Here is a 14,619-nt window from a genome sequence, read left to right on the forward strand (position 1 = left end):
TACATATAAATAGATATCATAGATGTCTCACAAAATGGTAATTTAGTTCCCATTACATATAAATAGATATCACAGATGTCTTACAGAATGGTAATTTAGTTCCTATTACATGTGAATAGATATCACAGATGTCTCACAGAATGGTAATTTAATAGTTACCATTAAATATAAACAGATATCAGATATGTCCTGCAGAATGGTAATTTAGTTCTTATTACCGGTATATATAAATAGATATCCAGTAACAAAAGAAATATTCTTTGATATCATAATATTAATGATATTTAGGTTACAGCTGATACCTCATTTGACAGAGGTCTTACAAAATGATCGTTCAAGTTTTATACTTGTTATTTGTACTGATATTAGATGTCTTGTAGAGTGATAATTCAGATTAAATCTAATATACTAGTGCGGGACCCCTAATTACAGAAGCATTACAAAATAAAACTCAGATATCACCAATATCTTAGCATGGTCGAATGGTCGAATGGCCTGATGTTTTGGGATTGTTCTTTATGTTTACCGGGTATACTGTATATGTAGTAAACATTCATGATTGGCTCAAAGAAAAACTTGGACATCAAACTCTGTTTATTATTCCTTATTACAAGATTTACATGTAGGCAGTGTATTTAATGAAGGCACTGTTATTGATGTTGATTGTTTGTTACAGCCCCGCGCGAGTGCATTATTTGTGGAGATCTGGCCGTGTTTGAGTGCAAGGAATGCTACAACCAGCACGGGGCGGGACTAAACACCATCGCCTTCTGTGAGGGCTGTAAGGACATGGTAGGTTTTACACCAGTACACCTCTCTCTCCAGTCCTTCATTGGAATATTTACTAGTTAACACTGATATATCTGGGTGTTCAAACTTAAAAATCTGTTGGTTTTTTAACATTTTATTCTGCGTTGACAAGAATTTTAAAAACTCATTTCATGGCCAAATATTATAAATTTTGATAATTTTAATATGTAAAATTTATTCTAAACACATGCTAAATAAAATGTAGTTCCATGCATTTGTACACTGTACTTATATTATTAATGTCCCTTTTCTCAGGAATAAAGTAATGACCAGTAAAAATGTATATGATATTGTAGTAGAAAGCAGTAGTTGGGGCTTTATGAAACGTGGATAGAACAGTAATGGCTCATGAATAGATTTACAGGGGTCATATGTTAGATTCCCAGTCCAGCAGCTAATTTTTCCTCTCATATAAAAATATAACCCACATTTGTACACGTACATGTGACAGTATTTTGTGATGAATTTAACCCATTTGATAGACTTATAATGAGATCAAATTAACAATTTGTAGAGTCATAAACACAAGGTCCGGATTAACCACAAGTGGGAGGCCATTACTGTTCCTCAGGAATACAAAGCCATCCACAACGAACAGAGAACAATCCAGCAACAGAATCCCACGATACCTCGAGAGAAAATGGAGCTGTTCGCTGTTGTGTGTATACAAACCAGTCACTATGTATCGTTTGTCAAGTGTGGCAAAGGCAAGGATGCTCAGTGGATCTTCTTTGATTCAATGGCTGATAGAATGGGTAAGTTTGGATTTTTTTTTTAATACAAAAGTTATGCACTGCATAATAAGGTTTTTCGAGGAATGATTTGAATTTAATAACTATCATTTCTATATCCCTGTATATTATTTGATTCAGCGTATAGGTACTCATAATTTGATATTTTTTTTGTAATTAAAGGTGAACAAAGTGGATATAATATACCAGAGATAAAACTCTGTCCAGATTTATCAAAATGGTTGTCCGATGATTATCAGGAAGAAATAATGCGTAGAACTGACGACAAGGAACTTCCGGAGCATATTCGTCGCCTGCTTTGTGACGCCTATATGTGCATGTATCAGAGTCCAGAGGTATCCATGGTACGATGAGAATCAAGCCTGGATGTGCAGTTCCAACTATGTACAAGCATTTTAATAGCATTATAGTACCGGGTATCACAATGTGACAGATAAAAGCACCTGTAAAACCCACATCTCCATCCATCAAAGGCTTTGTAGTAATTTATGGGAGTTATATGCACTCATCTACATTTATTTATTGTAAATACTGCTAGGATGTGTGCTTGTGCAGACTTGATAAGTGTGATATGTTATGAGATATCTTTATGTATTGTCTACCTTAGAGATCTTCATTAAATGGTAAAATATTGAACGTTTTGTTTTCCGTCCATAGTGAGTATTTCAGCTTTGGTGTTTCAAGTTTCTGCTGCATGGCGTGTGAACTGTTTGTTATGCATGTACAAATGAAATTGCAAAAGTAATAAAATGCATTAAGAATTGATTTTGATTCTTGTTTTAATAAGATTATATGATGTGGAAAATGTCTACTCAATTCTTTCCAGTGGTAGTGGTTTAGCTTATTTTGTAAGAAACATAATGTTATATCAGGTAATCAAAGTAATACAGATCATAATTACCATCTGGAAGCACTCCATTGCATAATTTAGCAATTCATAAATGTGGTCACAACTTAATCGTGTTAACAATACGGAGATCCAACTGTCCGGCTACTCTTGTCCGTATGCACTAAGTACTGTGTCAAGCCTCTGCACTGGGTTACACTCACCAGGTGAGGATCTCTTATTCTCAAATTTAAAGAGCATGTAAAATAGACCCTCAACAGTTATTACATGGTATACAATTATTTGTGATAGTCAGACCAGTTTGAATACCAGTACCAGATAGCTCAGTTGGTATAGAGACATGATTAGAGATTCAGGGGCCCTGGTTCGAATCTTGGTCTGGTCCATGATTTTTTTCTCCCATCCCGTTACATTTGGTGCTGTTACCAATCCTTGGAACTGACAGTTTCACTCCTGCCAAGGGAAAGAGCCTGAAGTGGTCTTCCAGGACGAAAATTATTCAAGGGGAATAACTGTGACAGCAGCACCAGATAGCTTACTGGTCGAGCCCCTGACTAGAGATTCAGGGGGCCTGAGTTTTAATCCCTATCTGGTCTGTCATTATTTCTCCCATTTCATTATGTATTTACAGAAATAATTGGTCCAACTCTGGTTTAAAATAAAAACAATTTTATTGATTGATGGTGAGTGGTTCTGATACATGTATGTGTACATCATTAAGCCTATGAATACAGGGCTCATTGAGTAGTTCTAACAAAGAAAAAGGGACATTACAAAGAAAACTCTCAACAAGTAGCAATACCGTATAAAACAGAGCTCTATATATGCACGTACAATTCATTTTGCAGAAAGCCCTTGTCTCTTTATATCCTGTTTCCGTATCAAATTGATTGCTGCTTCTTTACAGAACATCACAAAATTGTGTGGAGAAAACAATGCTCTTTTGTCATGTCCATATCACGACACTTGTATTCAGGCCTCATTCGTCTGTGTCCCGTTTAATTCACTTTCTTCTGCAGAAATAATCTCGCTTTGTACACTGTCTCTTCTTCCACAGAAATCCTATTACTGTAATGTCATCACAAGTCAGTAACCACAGCAAGATATAGAATCTATCCGGAGACCCCTGAGAGATTTTTCCAAGAAGGAATCAAACTTGGGCATTTCAGGCATACAAGTCAACTAGCTGTTTCTAATCTCATTGCTAGAGAAACGCGCCACATACAGAACAAAACATGCTGCTTTTTTATCCCTTGGCAGGGTCACTTAATATCTTTTCCATCATGTTTTGTCTTGTTCAATTCTTCTTGCTTTTTCCACTGAATTCTGAAGTGGGTACATTTTCCCTCACACATTTTAGGGCTACTGTTATATACCGGGTACATCAATTCAACTGCATGTATATATAGTGGATTTCTGTCTTAAACAGAACATATGTACACAATGAAAATAGTCAACAACAACAACTAATCTAAACAAAGCAAAAAAGGATAAGAATAGAAAAAATAGATTTCAGTAAAAAAAGCTAAACTCTACAAAAATGTTTCAAATTTAAACATAACAACAAATAAAGTCTCCAACTTGCACAAGTATTTTTTCAGACTAAAAATCATATGTACATTATTTACACATTTTTAGAGCAACAGAAAGACAAGGAAATAGACATGAGCTAAGAAAGATGACATAAAAACAAATGTGAATATTTTTATGAATTTGTCCTAAAACAGATAAAAATAACAAGTTTACATTAAAACACCCCGTTTGTGGCCCAGGAAACATCAGTAAAACTAGTTCTACACAGAAACTGGACAGGTAAAAATCTAACAAACACTTTTCGAATGTTCCCCTGCACAATGAGAATTGAGGATAGACAACTCTCCGGTGTTCGATGGTTTTAAACATGTCATTCCATAAAGAGATCACTGCAAAGAAAGAATTATTTAATATTAAAAGATAAAAATAATACTTTTTTACTCAAAAATGTTTTAAAATTCATTTTTTTTTTTACCATCAATGTCTTTCTGAAATTAGGACTTTTTTAATAGTAATCAGCATTATCAATGACAAAAATATCAGGGGTGTGCAATTACCATCGCCCGACGCCCGGGGCTACCGATTTTAGAGGTCGGGCTAGCAAAAACATTAACTGTGGTAGCCCGTCGGGCTAGTAAATCATAACCAGAGTGGTAAATTTGCAGTGTCCTAGTAGGAAAAGTGTATCGTCATTGTTATCACAGAGGCATAATATCTGCTCCTTTAAAGTCATAATAGCCTAAAAATTTCTTAAGCATTTTTTTCTCGTGCTACATTCTTCTGAGAAAAACACTCTGCTGTAAGTTTCACACTTTGAAGTTTTACCGACAGTGTTGACCTGACCAGTGGCCAGACGAGATAGTCACGCCTCACTGCACATGGCTTCCGAAGTTACCTGTGCAGCTGTTTCAAGTGACATCAGTGTAAGATGATTCCTTTTTCTTTAACAGGTCGGGTACACTACCTTATATGGATAGCATTATTTAGCACGTGACAATATTTTCGTCAAACAGATTCTCCAATCCAGTGAATGAGTTGCAATGCATGACGGTCTACAACGTGTTTACGATTCAACAGACGCACGTGGTTTTTGTCTGTTTTATTCACAATATTTAATTGCTTGCCGGAATGTTTGTACATCTTGATTTTTACTTTAGAAGGTAAAAAAGGAAAGATTACGTACCATTAACTTTGTTCCATGCTCACATTGAAAAATACTGTTGTTTTAGTTGATCAATTGTTGCTTCAAAAATGATCTGTATCAAACGACTGACAAACATACGCATACAAGTACAAATAGGTTTTGATAAGAAAAAACTGCACAGTTGTGTATTGGTGACTTTATCATTGTGCACTAGAAATAAATACAGGTAACTGTACATTTTTAACATACGTGAATAGCCACGGTAGTAAGAATGCACAAATATACAAACGCAGAAGCACAAGCTGTGCAGCATATAGTATTTTGTCCGTTAAGCATTCTGATGAATGTCCCTGAAGAAAATATCAACGCGCATTCTAATAATGTTGTCTTAAATATGGGATATCACGTGAAAAAACGGCACTCACTGCTTCTAATTCTATAGGATGTACCTCTCTTTTGAACATTGACAATGGGGTATTTAAATAGGTTGATATAAGTCCTCATATGCAATATTTTTTAAATGTGAGCAGATTGTCCAGATTAATTTCATAAATTCTGAAAAATCATTCAAAATAAGTTTCCAAAGGACAATTCAAAATGGTATATATTTTCAATACGCTTTGTATACACTGAAACTTGTAGTAGCCCACAATGCCTTGCAACTCATTCACCTGATTGGTTTGTCGATAAAAGTAAACAGATGGCTAATTTAGTATGCAAATTTATGCAGACGTCACAAAATATAGTGGTCTCGACCTGTTTAATATGTATTCATTGGCTTTTTTTGATATAATTTTTTTTACAGAGAGAGAGAGAGAGAGAGAGAGAGAGAGAGATACATTACAGAGATATTATAAATTTCTGCACTAACTATTCTCATGAACACATTTTAAAGTGACCTGCTTGGTGAATTAAAAAAAAATTCATATTTTGCATATTATTATTTGTGCATTTTCCATTATTTTAAATTAAAATTTACCATTACTTAGTTAATTGCATAGGTGTATTTTGTAAATGGAAATTAAACAGGATAAAATGCATGCACACATAGATAGTTGCAGTGATTTTATAGAGTCTGTTCACATTCACAATGTTATGTTTGGGTTTTATTATATAAACGGTACCCAAACCAATTTTGTAACTAAAATGTGAGAGATCAATGAAGTTGAATATTTTTGAACTAGTCTACCACAGAAAACATGCAAGTAATAAATATTTCGTATATTAATAATTATATACTAGTATCATACAGGGTTTTTTATAAAATGAAATGTCGACATGTCCGAAATAGTCTGGCTAGTAACTTTGAATCTTGGGCTAGTAACTTTGGTACTCCCACTACCCCCTGGGCTAGTGGCCAAATTTTGTAATTGCACACCCCTGAATATTATTAAAGCAGTAAAATTGCAGTTTGAATCATATCATGTGGTTGGCTTAAACAAAACTTTAATTTATATATCATATTTCATAAATATAACAAGACACACAATTCAATAGTTTAAGGTACATGTACATGTATTCAAATCACAAATGACAGTTATAAAATAGGTTATACGAGGGCTGGGTGGTCGTGGGCATTATTAGAAGAAGAGCTCCATACAAAGATATGGATATCTTTTAAAATTTATAGCTAATATATATGGATTTTTTCCTTTACTAAATTACAGTTGATGGCTAAAAATATCCTATATACAATTCTAAGATAGATCCAATTGATAATCAGTTGACCACCCAGCCTCCTTAAAGAAATAGATGAGACAAAACAAGACCACTCCTGACACAGACACATACAGACAGACAGACCACCAGCAGTAGGCACTCACTCCTGGGAGAACTCCATGGTGTCAGAATAATCAAACAGCTCACTGTCCTGGCCGATCCCGGAGTCGCTATTATAGGGGGCAGAGACACTACAATCAAACAACAAACAGGCCCGGTCAGCAATGGGTGCCCAGTCCCCACCCCAAGGACCCACCAGACACAAAGGAGGGATCAGAGGATCACTGGTGGGATTGGGGGACAAGATATTCTATATTTCCCACTTCAAGTTTGTTTTCATGTTCGTAATAGGAAATGTATCTCAATAACATATGTAATTAAAACCCATTTCTCTTCAAAAATGATAAAGAACAAGTTTTTATACAACTTTAATCATATATAATTGTCCCTATATGTGTACTAGTACAAGACATCATTAGCATCCCATTTATTTGGTGCTAATAGTATTCTTAATGTCTGATATAAAAAAAATGCATTTATAAAGTAAAATATCTAAATAATTTGCTTGGATCTGACACTGAGGTCTGTATGCAGAGAGAGGGACAAACAGACAAAGCTATGGTGTAGCTTAGCTGCTTCAGGAATCCAACTGCTAACTCAATCAAACCACACAAGACCAGCAGTCCTAACCAAGACACAGTCAAACTGCCAACTTGTGAGAAATGTTGATGATGGATAAACAAAAACAGAGTTTGTTATACCTTATGAGCATGCATCTTGGAGAAGGCAAATTAATTTTGAGTCAAAACATATCTGATCACTTGATCAAATGTAAGTGCTGTGACATCATTTGATTAACATATAAGTACATTCTGGTACATTGATGATGTGTGTCATCACCATGTTAACATATGCCCCTAGGTGAAATATGAAATCAGCACTGGGGGTGACTGATATTTACATCTTTATCAACATTACCTCATGATGGTATAACAAACACTGACTAAATATGCAGGTAACAAGAGGTTTGCTGACTCCGCAGATCAAACTTTCCATCTATGAGATGAACTATCACTAGGCATCAGCCCAAAAGATCTGCCTGGGGACCCAACAAAACCTACAGTATGCTGCCCTCTTATTTAGTCTGAACCGATGGTGCACATCAAAGATTACATTTATCACTACATCAACACATAAAACCCCATCTCCCTGAACTACAGCTAGATTCTCAAATACCTGTAAGCTCTGCAGGTGAAGAAAACAATTCTCTTGAGTTTTTTGTTGTACATGAAGTAGTTAAATGACCAAATGCTGCCTTCTTCCCCAAAGGGGTCCGAGATCAGGTCTGGGTTATAACTGTACAAAAACAACAGTTGATATTATCAAGGCATGAAAGTGCAACCAAATTAATATTCAGGAACAACAATATACTAATACAGGTACATTGTATGAGCAATTGTGTCTCTCTGGAAGATAAGACTTCAACTCTTTAATTATGTATGTTAATCTAAACTCAGAATTACCGGTACTTCTATAAAAGAAAAGACAGTACTCTTCCGATTTCTCGGTATTAAAGACCAAAGATTCGAGTCTATTATTTTAATATAGTAGTATAGATGTTAATCTAAACTCAGAATTACCGGTACTTCTACTTCAATTGGTTTAAAATTATCATGAAAACATTCCATTGATCTATCCAACATGAGAGGTTACTACAAAACACCTGGTTAACTATTGTTGATAATGATACACCTGTGAACACTTACCTGTAGATTTCACAGTCCTGGAGATTGATTTCCTCATCAATTGCTGCCCACAAAGTCTGTTTGAGCCCTGAGAACAACTCCCCAGCCGCAGCATCCAGCTGTGTATCCACCGTGTTCACCACCCACTGCAGCAAACAAACCGCAAAGTTCAAAATAAACCACAAAGTTTAAAACAATTCACAAATTTTAAACTCTCAATTGATTAGCTGTTTAAGAGAACCAAGATCTAAATCAAGGTGGTATGGGACACTTCCATGTTGTGGCGTATTGTTTAATGAAATAAACAATAAAACCAAGTGTGATTTAAAAAATATATAGGTATTTTCTTTCCTAAGATTGTCACCTATCAGCATAGCGCAGTGGGTTAGAGGGTTTACTACGAATCTCTAAGTCACGAGTTCGCATCCCGTTAGGGGGGTTTTGCAATTTTTACCCCTCCAAATATTTTTTGGTTAAATATTCTAAAATTTGAAAATTCTAAACTGGTAAAAGTATTTCAATTATAATGTACTTTAATCCACATTAATATCGACAGATGTCCCATACCACCTTAAAATGTCTTGGTATTCGAAACATAGTTTTGTATAGATTTACAACTTCAAACATTCAACACAGGACCAGAACTTGACAAAAGCACAAGTTTTCCCCCCACTTACATCAATGCTTGGCTCTCTGCTGAATTCCTCACTTTTGGCATTACTGAAGTCGTAGTCTGGATTGAAGGAGGCGTTCAGTGTAGAAATCAGGTAGAATAGTGTTTTGGTTGGAATCGTGTCACACAGATAGCCCTCGCTCTCCACCGACCCAAAACTCTTACTGTATCTACAAAACACAACCATTATACATAATGCTTTCATTCTTCACTGACTCAAAACTTTTACTCTTTGGTCTACAAAACACAACTATTATACATGAAATGCCCTTGCTCTCCGTCGAGCCAAAGCTTTAACTGATGGTCTACAAAACACAACAATTATATTTAATGCTTTTGTTCTCCACTGACCCAAAACTCTGTTTGTATGATCTATAAAACACAGCAATTATACATATTAAATGAAGTGAAAATGACAGATAGAAAAAGATAAACTAAACTGTATTCAGATTTAAAGGTTTTTCATTGCTAGAGGTGTAACGATACAGCGATATATCGATCATTTTGACCGTGAGGGTCCATGATACGCATATCGTACCATCAAATGTGTATCATGATATATTGTATGAGTTAATTTTCATTGACTTTCCAAAATACTTAGCATGCATTCTACATAACATGAAGACATTAAAAACTTTCAATTTAAGTTAGAAATAATTTGTTTATTTTGTTCTAATCAATTGAATTTTATATCTCTACACTTTGATGATTGATTTGTAAATATTTGACATATTTTCTTCATGCAATACTATTTCTTATAGAAGAAGGCAACATAGATACCAGTTTATTTATAGTTGACAACTATATAGTGATACATGATGTATCGCATTAATATATCGTGATATGTATCGTATTGTGAGGTAGCAGGTGATACTCAAGACTATTCATTGGTGTACAAAAGTGATGAAATTGCTTGAATTCATTCTAAGAGGATGACTTCAAACCCTGCTTTAAATGATGGTTAGTACATGTATAACACATCCTACATAATGTAGACGTGCATAGATTAAGCTTCTACACCCATTACTGGATAGCTGCCAAATACATACTGCTCTCCATTAGTGCAAATGTTTACAGGGTATTTTCTTTTTCAGGGACACACGTAATTGAATGTCTAGGAAATCATGATGTGTTTTTCACTTATTCAATGAAAAAAAATCACTCACTTCAAATTGGCAAAATATTGACAAAACATGTATTCGAAATAATTCTAAACATGCCCCTTCAAATAAGTAATTCACTTCTTATTTCTGCCAAAAAGCACTTATTAATAAAATAAGTACAAATTGAAACTCTGCTTAAATCACACAGAAAGATTTGTCGTACTTGGAGGGGCTGTGGGACAGCACGGTTTGTGGGGGGGACAGGGCCTGGAGGTCCAGCGGTCCAACCCCACCCTCCTGACTGATCAGCTTGAACAGCTTCTTGTCATTCCCGGCCATCTTACATGAGTAGCTTTCAATCCTGAAATAATAATTTCAAATTTAATTCAAAGGTTTCATGCAAAGCTTTCAGAACACGAAACAGTCAAATCATTTGAAATCACAGCCAATATAATGTGGTTGTATGAAATAAAAAAACTTTTGTATTCTTCAGCACTTTGGAAATTGACCTTTAATATGACTTTGCTTGTCACAGTTGGTCTATGAAGACTCAGAACAATGACGGAGCTTGTCTTATTCATTTTTCATACTTCTTTTTACATTTGATTTTTATTTTATCAAGATTAAGATTTTTTAACTGTTACTAATAACTTGAACATTTGACAAGCCAATATTGTTTTTGTTTTCCAAATCTACAATAGCTGTGATTAATTATTATGACACAATTTCAATTGAGCAAGGACTTCCCATACATTACATAGCAAGCAACAAAAGTTATTTTAACTGATGTCATACCTGCCCTCAATCCTGGAGGTTTCTAGCTGCATGTTTAGAGCAGAGTTAATCTGCTCAAATCTTGAATTCTCTAATAACTTCATATTTGATTATCAAGAATAAATCAAAACCTGTAAACTTAAAAGTTAAAATAATGAACAATGAAAAGTGAAAAACTCAATTTAGTACACACTAGACACAATACTACTCGGAAGTCTTAAGTTCTTCAAAAAACTTTTGGGGTGCGAAAAGAAAAGCATCTTCTTCGAATTGTCTTTGCTTGATAAGTACGATGAGAAATTTTCAACTCGGATTACGTCAAAATCACAGAACTCTAGATCCTCCATGATTGTAAACAAATTTGAAACAAAAATCGCTATTCGTTGCTCAGTGAATAAACAATGGCTTCAGTTTCTCTCTTTTGTTGAAATAAAATCCCCGAATTCACTAATGGAACCTTGTATTCAATGTCATCTGCAATTTTCTTCAGTTTTGAACGCCTTTTTCGTCACCTTCCTATAACTATTTGTAAACTTGACCTATAAATAATTTTTCCCACAATGCATTTCGCAATCTTTTATAGTCAGTTTCAACAAAACAAGAATTCCACAAGCGGTGTGCTTTGTTGAAAATCTGATTAGACATGATTGTTGATAACACCTGCTGATACATGTACATGTATGAACATCTCAAGAACAAATGCTTTTAATTGTTCGTGAGACATACCACAGATGATTAAAATGATTAGCAAGCCTCGAGGGCATTAAGGTTCTACGGTGACCACAATGTGATTGTGCGTATAAAATGCATGTCAGTGGGGCTAACATAAAAAGAAATTTAGCTTAGAAATATTAACAAGATTTTTTGATCATTGAGGCCTAGTTTTTCTTTGAAGATTTTGTTTATTTGTGTTTTTATGTAAATTCAAAAAGATATGTTTGATCAGTTGATAATGAGACGAAACATTTTATACTACTATATTTTCAGGGGCTTGATATTATAAAAATGAGGTATTTACCCCTCTACCGGATTAGCAAAAATCGACCTATAAATATAAGGGTGCATAGGCGTCGGAACCGGGGGGGGGGGTGCTTAGACCCTTCCCCCACCTTTTGCGGTTAGACCTAAACCATCAGGCACATAGCATCCGGGAGGGCCAAGACACCCCCCCCCCCCCACACACACACACACTTTTTCTCGCAGCAAACACATTTTTTCTTAAATTTACACATAAAAAATTGAAGATAGAGTGTACGGAATTGAAATGAAAATAAGGAAATATTAAGAGTGATATTGAAAATTGCAGTTAGAGGTATACTACCCCCCCCCCCCCCCCAACGGATTAGGAATTTCATGATTTTGGAAATAAGCCTTTTTTTTTGCTTGTGTAGATTTCTGATGATTAGTCTAGCCCCCCCCCCCCCCCAATTTGCTTCCGACGCCACTGGGGTAATTGCGACAGAAGTCACAATGCATAAGATATATGCATGGTGAATTTGCACAACTGACATAAATTAGAAACATATTTCAATATAGCATATTGTATGGTCATTTTAGTAATCCCAGTATGTTTTATTATATTAAGGGCTTACGATTTGGTATACTCCACACACTTTCGACATTCATCTGATATGAGCCAAAAAGCGTAAAGTATAGATGAAACCATTCACTTATTTTTAATATCAACATTGTAAACTAAGTGAGTTACATTCATTGTTTTGATTAATTCTTGATAAAAAATTATTCAAACGTCCTTGGTCAAAAAGTAAATTTACATCGGTTTAGTTTATATTAGCCACGTTTGATTATTCTTAATTTTTATTAGGCTATACTAAAAAAAAATCTATAAAACATTCGCAATTATGTGTTTTCGAGATATATTACATAGCCTCTTGAAATCCATCTGTATGAATAAATGTGGAAAATAAGACTGGTTGTAGAAGGTTAGGTTATCCAAACTTTTAAAATATGTTCCTAAGTTACCGTCGAGCTACATTTTAAAAGATCTTATGATCCTAGGATGTTCTTAAATTAATCCATATCTTAGGAACACACTGCTTAAGTCAGGTCATATCTTAAGAAAGTTTCGTGAACATGCCTGATGGTCTCTGCACAGAACGTATGGCGTGATAAACCTGGGTCAAGGACAGCTCTGTAGCCTGACCTTGACATTATAGAAAAATAATAAATTTCGTTCACTTTGCCTAACTTTTCCTCATGATTAAAACCAGAAAACCAAATACAATTGTCTTCAACATCTGTTGGTTAAATTGCTCGATCTTGCATATGTTGCTTTCGACAAGCTTGTCAAGAAATAAAAAAGAAACAAACTATAGTTTGCGCTTATTTTATTTCCTAACATTGAAGAGTTCCAACAGTGACGTCGCTTCGATTTGGACAATCTGTTCCTCAAAAAAAGTTTCCTGGTATGACGAGGTGACACAGGACTCCGCTGCAAAGATTTTAAAGTTATGAAAGCTCGAGGTGAGTGCGAATATCCAAAGTTAATGCCTGGACAATATTAACTCCGGAATGCATTGCCAAGGGACTTTCCCAATGACTCATTTAATCCGAATTATCTTTATTGATAAAAGAAAAAATGTGACAATCAAGTTGTATAGTTGATATGATACCATATAACATAAAGGAAAGAACCAATTCTTTCATGTATGGATGGAACATAATCTCGGTAGAAATTAGACCAAGTTTGATGTAGCTGAAGGCTTCAGTTCAAACATCATCTCTGCCAGGATTAGGAAGATACTTCATCAGAGACATAAATGACATTTTATTTATGTCTCCGACTTCATGTATAAAGTATGATGTATGACTTATTTGGAAGTTTGATGTTAATCTGTGGATTAGTTGTGTAAAGGGATTGTAAAAATAATGACCGACCAGACCAGAATTTAAACTCTGGTGCCAGTGATTGAAGCAGTCTGAACATCACTTCCCCTCCCACTTGTATAAGTATCGGTAATCTTATTGTGACCAGGCTACGCTCAGTCCTTAGGACATCTGTCATTTTAACGATAGAACATTCTATCAAATGATCTCCATGCTCAGAGTTCAGCATCCCAGGTTTATTCCCCTAGCAGGAGGTTCAGGGTTGACATGACACCAAAATGTTACGAGATTTGAGAAATTAAAACAGATCAGACCTGGATTGGAGCCCAGGCCCCCTAAATCTCAAGTCAGGTGCTCTACCAACTGTCAACTGAGCAATCTGCTCCAGCCATCAAATTGATCTGGCCATCACACATGTTTTTAGTGCAGCTAAAAATTAAATTGTCAGTGCATCATCATACAAAAAGACATCATTGTACAATGTTAACATGTTGATACTAGCATTGTCACTGAATGTACTGAACACTGCTAATAACTCACTCAATTCGACTTAGTTTCAAAAAGTTTTTGAAATATTAATTAGCCTTTTGTCGCATATCTAAGGCAATAGATGCAGATTTAGGGGCTATATTTAGTAATAGGTGTAATACACCTTTTGGTTGAAACATTGTA

General features: G+C 35.1%; 2 protein-coding genes across 6 annotated transcripts in view; one reads left to right on the plus strand and one right to left on the minus strand.

Moving 5' to 3' along the window:
- LOC117692600 (ubiquitin carboxyl-terminal hydrolase CYLD) overlaps positions 1-2,327 on the plus strand; it is a 49,828-nt gene extending 47,501 nt beyond the window's left edge. For all 3 annotated transcript variants that reach the window (XM_066078188.1, XM_034481015.2, XM_034481017.2), the window contains exons 10-12: positions 677-792; positions 1,325-1,565; positions 1,725-2,327. In XM_066078188.1, the coding sequence (XP_065934260.1) occupies positions 677-792; positions 1,325-1,565; positions 1,725-1,915 (548 nt within the window). In that variant the 3' untranslated portion in view covers positions 1,916-2,327. The remainder of the gene's footprint in view (positions 1-676; positions 793-1,324; positions 1,566-1,724) is intronic.
- A 734-nt stretch (positions 2,328-3,061) lies between these two features.
- Positions 3,062-11,672, minus strand: LOC105321101 (repressor of RNA polymerase III transcription MAF1 homolog). 3 transcript variants are annotated; one of them, XM_011419294.4, is made up of 7 exons: positions 11,122-11,672; positions 10,550-10,687; positions 9,228-9,393; positions 8,572-8,696; positions 8,042-8,161; positions 6,910-6,996; positions 3,062-4,331 (listed from the first exon to the last, which is right to left on the minus strand). In XM_011419294.4, the coding sequence occupies exons 1-7, from the start codon at positions 11,202-11,204 to the stop codon at positions 4,313-4,315; spliced, it is 738 nt and encodes a 245-aa protein (XP_011417596.3). In that variant the 5' UTR covers positions 11,205-11,672; the 3' UTR covers positions 3,062-4,312. The 3 variants fall into 3 exon arrangements, with proteins under 3 accessions (XP_011417596.3, XP_011417597.3, XP_011417598.3); XM_011419295.4 differs by having other exon boundaries at positions 6,878-6,996; positions 11,122-11,671; XM_011419296.4 differs by lacking the exon at positions 6,910-6,996 and having other exon boundaries at positions 11,122-11,671.
- Positions 11,673-14,619: the final 2,947 nt, after the last annotated feature.

The sequence above is a fragment of the Magallana gigas genome, chromosome 3, assembly GCF_963853765.1.
Source record: "Magallana gigas chromosome 3, xbMagGiga1.1, whole genome shotgun sequence".
NCBI lineage: Eukaryota > Metazoa > Mollusca > Bivalvia > Ostreida > Ostreidae > Magallana > Magallana gigas.